The sequence below is a fragment of the Grus americana genome, chromosome 3 (assembly GCF_028858705.1).
Source record: "Grus americana isolate bGruAme1 chromosome 3, bGruAme1.mat, whole genome shotgun sequence".
In the NCBI taxonomy this organism is placed as follows: Eukaryota; Metazoa; Chordata; class Aves; order Gruiformes; family Gruidae; genus Grus; species Grus americana.
In genome coordinates, this window is record NC_072854.1 from 111,503,426 (window position 1) to 111,512,891 (window position 9,466).

The window sequence follows — 9,466 nt, forward strand, 5'->3', positions numbered from 1 at the left end:
ACCTCCCACTGTCATCATTACCATTTAACAGAATGTAAAATTAAAGTGACAGATGGAGCTACACTGTCCATCACACGCTGGTGACACCTTCAAGCCTGACTAACCACATATGCCTCAGAAAAAATGTTCCTCCTGGGTTAATCTAGCTACACTGCATAAAACATCCAGCCTTTGAGGGAGCCTAACTCCAGAGCTTGTTCTCATGGCTGCAGTCTCTCTGGGTTATGTTGTCAGAGTCATTGTTCATGCTGTACAGCCAATAACAATACAGGAGCATCTACATGTCAAACTGTTCTAGATGAATGCCAGGAAACAGCTTGGCCAGGAAGACTGGAGTGATCACCCTGCTGGGCTGCAGGTGAAAATACCAGAACATCCCCATATCTTCTGCTGCATAAAGACAGCTACTTTGCAACACAGACAGAAAATTGTAGAATAAAGAAAGTAATGATTAGGGAAGAGCACATACAAACAAGGTTCACTGGTCACATCAAGGACCTTACCAACCTTTTGCCCTTACCTTTAATAAGCTCTGGCTTGTAGGCTTTTCTTAGCTGCTCTAGGAAGTTGTTATAAAAACATTCCGCCTGCTCTGTGGGCATCGCCATGTGGTAGTCGGGCTTGTTTCCTTTCAGGATGCACTGGAGAGTAAATTGGCTCACACACAACACTTCATACTGTTTATCCATCACGCTTTTGGACCAGTGCTTCCCACTTTCATCTTCAAATACTCGCAAGTTCAAGATCTTTCGAACCCTAGGAGGAGAAAAAGATAATTCCTAAATTGTCCCATGCAGGATCAACAGGTACAAGTTATTGCCAGTGTCTTGGTTTCAGCAGGGATATAGTTAATTTTCTTCCTAGCAGCTGGTGTAGTGCTGTGTTTTGGATTTAGGATGAGAACAATGTTGATAACACACTGATACTTTAGCTGTTGCCAAGCAGTCAAGGACTATTCAGCTTCTCATACTGCTCTGCCAACAAGAAGGCAGGGGGCGCCCAAGGAGCTGGGAGGGGACACAGCCAAGACAGCTGACCCAAACTGGCCAAAGGGATATTCCATACCATATGACATCATGCTCTATTTAACTGGGGGGATGGCTGGGAGGTAGCGCGGCTCAGGAACTAGCTGAGCATCGTCTCTGGGTGGTGAGCAATTGTGCTGTGCATCGCTTGCTTTGTATATTCTTTTATCATCACCATCATCATCATTATTATTGTATTCCTTTTCTGTCCTATTAAACTGTCTTTATCTCAATCCACGAGTTTTACCTCTTTTTCTTTTTGATTCTCTCCCCCATCCAACTGGGGGGGGTAGTAAGTGAACGGCTGTGTGGTTGTTTTAGCTGCCAGCCAGGTTAAACCACGACAGCCTACCACACAGGATGAGATAAAAAGGAAGGCAGATGAATATTAATTCTGCCTCCACATAACAAGATATCCCTTTGTCCCTTCCTTCCTAAACCATGAGAATCTCATCACATTAGGCAGAGCCATAACCAAGAACGCCCTTACGCATAACATTGTCAGACCGTTAATTAACATCATCATTTTACAGAACGTGAGATCAGGATAGAATAACTGCAAGTTACAGGATTACATAAAAATGGCATAGGAAGTAAGAAAGCTTACTCTTTACTATCTGATTTCATACATCACAACATTTTTTAACATGTGAATAGCTTTGGGAAATTTAATCCTCTCACCGCACTGGGAAATCACACTCAGTATGAAATGAGATCATCCTAAACTATGGTTGTTTCCAAACATGATTCACATATATTCCTCCAGCTTTGTCACTTCCTAGTACTCTTTCCAAACCAAGCCCCACAAGCCAGATGAGTACGGCACTTTTTCATCAGGATTACAGAATCATAGAATCACAGAATGGTTTGGGTTGGAAGGGACCTTTAAAGGTCATCTAATCCAACTGTCTCTGCAATGATCAGGGACATCTTCAACTAGATCAGGTTGCTCACAGCCCAGTCCAACCTGACATTGAATGTTTCCAGGGACGGGACATCTACCACCTCTCCGAGCAACTTGTTCCAAGTGTTTCACCACTCTCATCATAAAAAATTTCTTCCTTATTTCTAGTCTAAATCTACCCTCTTTTAGTTTAAAACCATTACCCCTTGTCCTATCGCTACACACCCTACCAAAATGTCTGTCCCCATATTTCTTATAAGGCCCTTTAAGTATTGAAAGGCTGCAATAAGGTCTCCCTGGAGCCTTCTCTTCTCCAGGCTAAACACCACCAACTCTCTCAGCCTGTTTTCAGAGAAGAGGTGCTCCAGCCCTCTGATCATTTCTGTGGCCTTCCTCTAGACCCACTCCAACAGGTCCGTGTCCTTCTTAGAATCACAGAATCATAGAACAGTTTGGGTTGGAAGGGACCTCAAAGATCATCTAGTTCCAACCCCCTGCCATGGGCAGGGACACCCTCCGCTAGACCAGGTTGCCCAAAGCCCCATCCAACCTGGCCTTGAACACTTCCAGGGAGGGGGTGGCATGCACAACTCCTCTGGGCAACCTATTCCAGTGCCTCACCACCCTCTCAGTAAAGAATTTCTTCCTAACATCTAATCTAAAGCTCTTTCAGCTTAAAGCCATTACCCCTTGTCCTATCTCTACTTGCCCTTGTAAGAAGTCCCTCTCCAGATTTCTTGCAGGCCGCCTTCAGGTACTGGAAGGCTGCTATAAAGTCTCCCCAAAGCTTTCTCTTGTCCAGGCTGAACACCCCCAACTCTCTCAGCCTGTCTTCACAGGAAAAGTGCTCCAGCCCTCTCTGATCATCTGCGTGGCCCTCCTCTGCACTCGCTCCAACAGCTCCATGTCTTTCTTGTACTGGGGACCCCAGAGCTTGATGCAGTACTCCAGGCGGGGTCTCACGAGAGCAGAGTAGAGGGGCAGAATCACCTCCCTCGACCTGCTGGTCACACTTCTCTTGATGCAGCCCAGGATATAGTTGGCTTTCTGGGCTGCAAGCGCACCTTGCCGGCTCCTGTTGAGCTTCTCGGACACCAACACCCCCAAGTCCTTCTCCTCAGGGCTGCTCTCCATCCATTCTCTGCGCGGCCTGTAGCTGTGCTTGGGATTGCCCCGACTCATGCGCAGGACCTTGCATTTGGCCTTGTTGAACTTCATGCGGTTCGCATGGGCCCACCTCTCAAGCCTGTCAAGATCTCTCTGGATAGCATCCCTTCCCTCCAGCATGTCGACCGCACCACACAGCTTGGTGTCGTCAGCAAACTTGCTGAGGGTGCACTCGATCCCACTGTCCATGTCACCAACAAACGTGTTAAACAGCGCCGGTCCCAATACTGACCCCTGAGGAACACTACTCCTCCCTGCTCCCCACTTGGTCATCAAGCCATTGACAGTAACCCTTTCAGCATGACTATCCAGCCAATTCCTTATCCATCAAGTGGTCCATCCATCAAATCCACGTATCTCCGATATAGAGACAAGGATGTCATGCAGGACAGTGTCAAATGCTTTGCACGAGTCCAGGTAGATGACATTAGTTGCTATTCCCTTATCCACCAACGCTATAACCCCATCATAGAAGGCCACCAAATTTGTCAGGCACAGTTCGCCCTTAGTGAAGCCATGCTGGCTGTCACCGATCACCTCCTTATTTTCCATGTGCCTTAGCATAGTTTCCAGGAGGATCTGCTCCATGATCTTGCCAGGCACAGAGGTGAGACTGACTGGCCTGTAGTTCCCTGAGTCTTCATTTTTACCCTTTTTAAAAATGGGGGTTATGTTTCCCCTTTTCCAGTCAGTGGGAACTTCACTTAGCAACTTCATCTGCCAGTTCCCTCAGGACCTGCCGATGCATCTCATTAGGTCCCATGGACTTGTGCACCTTCAGGTTCTCTACATGGTCTCAAACCTGATCTTCTCCTACAGTGGATAGTTCTTCCATCTACCAGTCCCTGCCTTTGCCTTCTGCAACTTGGGCAGTGTGGCTGGAGCACTTGCTGTTGAAGACTGAGGCAAAAAAGTCGTTGAGTACCTCAGCCTTCTCCATATCCCAGGTAACCAGGTCTCCTGTTTCCTTCTGGAGAGGGCCCATATCTTCCCTAGTTCTTGTACTGAGGACCCCAGAGCTGGACGCAGTCTTCCAGGTGGGGTCTCACCAGAGAGGAGTAGAGGGGGAGATTCATCTCCCTGGACCTGCTGGTCACAGATGAGAGGAGGAAGGCAGGGAACAGTGCAGAACTGCAGGTGGCAGCAAAGTGGTGACTGGGCCTTGTTTGTATTTGTATTAAGGATGATTTTTTGATCTGCAGGGCAGAACTGACTGGTTTGAATACTCAGAGAGGACAAGGAGACTTTCACAAATGGATCCTGAAAAGCAGCAGGCACGTTTGCAATCCAGTCTATGGCTGGACTTTGATTGATAACAAGACTGCATGCATGCCACTCTCCTGCCTTTGGTTTCTTCTTTTAGCTTCTACTAATCTGTAGCATCTATAAACAAGGGAGCATATCACATGCAAAGCATTTCAATTGCAGCCATCAGCCAGACATTTTACACTGCACCAGAGGTGAGGCAGTTAGTATACAATAAAGCTGAGACTTTGTTATGGTCATAGAATAGAATCATAGAATAGTTTAGGTTGGAAGGGATCTTTGAAGGTCATCTAGTCCAACCCCCCCTGAAACACAGTCACAAAAGACATCCTTGCCAATTTGTGCATGTCAAAGACAAACGGAATTCACTCCTGAATGAAACAGATGGTTAAAAGCCTTGGAAGGCCCCAGTGAATAGGCTTAAATCATCATCACTGCTGTGTTTTAATGATAAAGATGTCTGTTGTGTCATTTACAGGATTACCAAAGTTTCCTTTCATAGGACTTGAAGAGCCTGGTTAAGCTGATTTCTTTCATTCCTTTTTTTTCAGATGCTGGCTTCCTGCCTTTCCTGCATCAGTCATCCAAACAACCTGGCATTGAGAACACAGTCGCTACGGATGACCCACTTGCAACATTCAGAAGCATCTTTCATATTCACCAAAGTAGAAATGAGAAACAATGATACACGCTGAGGACACAAACAGTAAGGCAAACCAATGGAGCATGTCATAATAAAAACACCTTCAGCTTTACTGTAATTCTCTACAAGTGTCAGATGTTTATGTGAGATCTTTGGTGACCTTTAGTTCGCATCCCCATTCTCTACTTTCTTTTCTGCATCTGCTAAGGGTTGTTTTCACCCTCGCTCACATTCGCCTCTCTTCACTTCTTGAGCCTTTCCTTTTCTTGACATCAGTTAGCTCTATTACCTGTTCTTTGCCTTCTTAAGAACTGAGGTCAGCGCCAGAACAATGAGCAGTCCAAAGGAGACAGAAGAAGCCCCTGGAGAACTCTCTCTTGCATGTGTTTGCCGTGTGAATCACAATATTTTGTGGTCATGGAACAGATGGCCAGAACCAGCCCTCCAGACTGCCAAAACTGATTCACTTTTACGGAAAAGTAACTGATGAGTCTGTCCAGCCTTTTGGAAGAACAAAACTTGTCACGTACAAGCTAAAATGAGAGTCTGAGGTTCTGATACATCCCATCCTTGAAGGATGGAGTCCTTCAGGGTAAATTCATACAGTAAAAAGGACAGACATTTCAAAAAGGGAGATCAGAAAAACCCAACAGGTTGATTCTTCCTTTTTGAGTCTGTTCTTGATAAAAAACACATACACAGGGAATGAAAACAGATTTTTCTCAATGAAACATAAAATGAAAACTCCAACTAAGAAACCTGCATTTGAGGTAAAATCTGAAGAGGAACTAACAGGCAAACCTGAGTTTCCCAACAGGAATGCCCCATTTGTTTGGCTACTGCACAGGTATCACTGTGAGAAATGCACAAACAGAAGAGTACAAGGCAAAAGGAAACATGTGACTTACATGTGCTCCAGCTCTCTTTGCGTATCTTCCAAAGAAATGCCCAGCAGCACACAGAGGCCTCGTCCTATTGAACTTATTTGTTCACCACCCACTGGGGAAGGGGGGAAAAAAGAAAAGTAAAGCTAAAAGCACTGTCTCATTTTATGACACAGCTAAGTACTGATTTCAGCTGGCAACTGTACAACCACCAAAGTAAACATCGTTCTAAACCCTTCTTCTCTGTCTTAAGTTTGTTTCAGAGTAAAGATCATGCAGAAGCCCTCTTTCAAAAGCCTTCCCAATATCATGACTTATTTGTGACTAGCTCAAGATGCTTACTCCAGCGTTTAAAAACACTGTATAAAGATTTTTTACTAGAATTGGATCAGCAGTGCTAACCAGAGAGGTGGCAGAGCTCTCTCCAATCCTTGTAAAAATTATCCACTTGGTTGATATCAGTAAGTGTACTCAACTTCTCTGTTCCACCACTCCCAACATACTTTGCATTACTTGTGAAAAGGTGATTTCTATTTGATATAGTCCTCATGCATTTTTTGAAATAAGACTTTGAACAACTCGCAAAGTCTAACCTCCTGGTTGGGAACACAACCTCTTAAATGACAATTACAATAAAACACAAACCATTGTGTTTTCCTAAGAAATGTTTTAAATTATCTTAATTTAGTTAAATTATCTTAATTTAAATTAGCTTAACATGGTTGAGCCTGAGATGACTGTAGTAAGATTTAAATGAAGTCTTAAAACTGAGATAGGCACCAGCTACCCAACTGTTAAAACCATATCCAGGCTCATGCAACTGGGGAAAAATGCCCCAAACATCCTGTAAAAAGAAAGGAGAGCAGACCCCCAGCGAAAGCTGAAGGCTTGTGTCTGTGCACCAGTGGCCAAATCTGTACTATTCCTGGGGGGCAGAAGCAAACCTGGGGGGAAAACTCCCAAAAATTCTTCCTTTCCACCCGATGTGGGTATGAGCCCTCCAGCTCAGAAATCTATCCTCCTGCAAAGCACAGCACTGTCACTCTTGCAGAGGGACTTCTCAAACTCTTTGACAGCCAGAAACAACAGTTTTAATTCTACCCAGAAATGTGGCAATGTCAGCCACAATCCCAGTGCTGATGAGGTCTGACCGCTATTGTACCCATAGTACCAGGTGTGCACAAAAGCTGCGCTCCTTACTTATTCACAGGCATGCTCTTCCAATGTGTACTGACCAGCCATAGGCAAGCAGAAACTCTTTATTTAACACGCAGGCTATTCTGCTGCACACCACCTTGCCCCTGGGCCCCACAGCAGACACACTTACTGCCTCACGTGCAAACGTCTGGGGGGTTTTAAGCATCTTCATCACAGAAGGTCCAACCGGTGCAATAGCAGGGACATAGCGTCAGGACACACCATTCCTACCAGCAGCTAAGCAAGCACCAGGACTATCACTGGCTGCCTTGACCCACGGAAGCAATGCATGCTGGCTACTGGGACAGCACTGCTGACACACGGAAGCAATGCGAAAAGGTGAGTCAGGCTGCGCTGTCGACACGCTTGCAATGCAAGGAGGCAACTGCGATCATAGAGCTGACGTGTGCAAGCCATAGGAGAAGGCAACTGGGATGGCACTGTCAACACACACAAGCAATGCAAGGAGATGCCTGCAACTGTAGTGGCAGCACATGCAAGCCATGCAAGGAGGTAGGTGACTGCAACTGCACTGCCAACACATGCAAGCAATGCAAGGAGGCATCTCTGATTATAGTGCCAATGGACTCAAGCCATGGGAGAAGGTGATCACAACTGCACTGCTGACACACACGAGCAATGCAAAGAGGCAGCTGTGATCATAGTGCCGGCACGTGTGAGCCACGTGAGCAGGCAACTGGGATGGCTCCATTGACACACACAAGCAATGCACAACAGTTATCGGGACAGCCCTGCCAACACAAGCAAGCAATGCAAGGAGATGACTGCAATTACAGTGCCAACCATGCAAGCCATGCAAGGAGGGAACTCTCATTGTAGAGACAACACATGCAAACCATGGGCAAAGGTAACTGGAACAGCACTGCCAACACACACAAGCAATACAAGGAGATGACTGCAACTGCAGTGCCAACACATGCAAGCAATGCAAGGAGGCGATTGCAACTGCACTGCCAACACGCAACAGCAATGCAAGGAAACAACTCTGATTATAGTGCCAACACATGAAAACCATGTCCCTGGCAACTGGGACGGCACTGCTGACACACAGAAGCCATGCAAGGAGGCAATGTTTATTTTAGCACCTGACACAAGCAAGCCATCGGAAAAGGTGATTGCAAGTGCACTGCCATGCAAGGAGGCAGGTGATTGCAACTGCACTGCCAACGCACGCAAGCAATGCAAGCAATCTCTGAGTATAGTGCCAACGGACTCAAGCCATGGGAGAAGGTGATCACAACTGCACTGCCGACACATGCACGCAATGCCAGATGGCTGTGACTGTAGTGGCTACAGGAGAATGCAACTGGGATGGCACTGCCAACACATACAAAGCAAGGCAAAATGACCACAACTGTAGTGCCAACGCATGCAAACCACTCAGGGCCACTGCAACCGGACTGCCAACCAGTGCAAGCCACGCAAGGAGGCAACTCTCATTATAGACAACACATGGGTAACTGCAACTGGGACGGCACTGCCCACACACACACAAGCAATGCAGGGGGTGACTGGGCTAGCACCGCCACCACACGCCGGCAACACAAGCAAAGCAAGCCGACCCACCCCGAACCCACGCAGGGGAACGAGGAGCGTGGGGGGAGAAAGCGAGGGGGATGGCACTGCCCACGCAAGCAGAGGCAAGGCGAGAGGGGGGCGGCACTGTGGGCAAGGCGCTGAGGAGCCGTTGGAGGCCGCGGCGGGGGAGCAAAGGCGGGGAAGGGAGGCCCGGCCCCGGTGGCCGTCTCGGTGGCAGCACACTGACCTGTGACACTGGCCTGGGCCACCCGCTGGACGATGGCCTTCATGGTGGCGCGGCCGCGCAGCGCAGGCCCGGCGCCGGTGCGGGGGAGAGGGGAAGGCGGCGGCGCTAGGCAACGGCGGCCGCTCCCTGCCGGCCTGCGCCGCTCACAGCGCCCTCTGGCGGCTGGGAGGTGCTGCTGCAGCAGCCTCCCCGTGAGAGACGCTATACGGTGGCGGAGCGGGTATAGTATTGTATGGGCACGAGCGGTGCCTGTAGGGGCTTCTCCTATAGGAAGCCTCTGTAGAAACAGGGGAGGTGTGCGTAGAGGCAGGCGAGGTGTTTACAGATGCTTTGAGTGTGGAGGGTCTCCCTTCCTCTGAAGTGAGTTGGTGCCCATAGGGTCTTTTGGGGGGAGCACATACAGAAAGGAGCAAATACAGGTAACTGGAATGGCGTCCTCTATAGGAATGCCTATAGGGACATGGCGGGGGGGGTTGTCCATAGAAACTAGTGGCTAGGAGGATCCTTCTGGAAAAGGAGATGGTGGCTTTGGGGCTACAGGAGCCCGTAAAGGTGGGTCTGTAGGTGCATGGGCTGGGGGTCATGTGGTATAAA

The 9,466-nt window shown here is 47.9% G+C and overlaps 1 protein-coding gene across 1 annotated transcript in view; it reads right to left on the minus strand.

Moving 5' to 3' along the window:
• The window catches only part of DTD1 (D-aminoacyl-tRNA deacylase 1), a 31,167-nt gene extending 22,170 nt beyond the window's left edge, over nucleotides 1–8,997 (minus strand). Inside the window, exons 1-3 of the mRNA XM_054822598.1 lie at nucleotides 8,873–8,997; nucleotides 5,914–6,004; nucleotides 521–756 (exon numbers count right to left, since the gene is read on the minus strand). Coding sequence (XP_054678573.1) covers nucleotides 521–756; nucleotides 5,914–6,004; nucleotides 8,873–8,915 — 370 coding nt within the window. The 5' untranslated portion in view covers nucleotides 8,916–8,997. The remainder of the gene's footprint in view (nucleotides 1–520; nucleotides 757–5,913; nucleotides 6,005–8,872) is intronic.
• Between the last annotated feature and the right edge of the window lie 469 nt (nucleotides 8,998–9,466).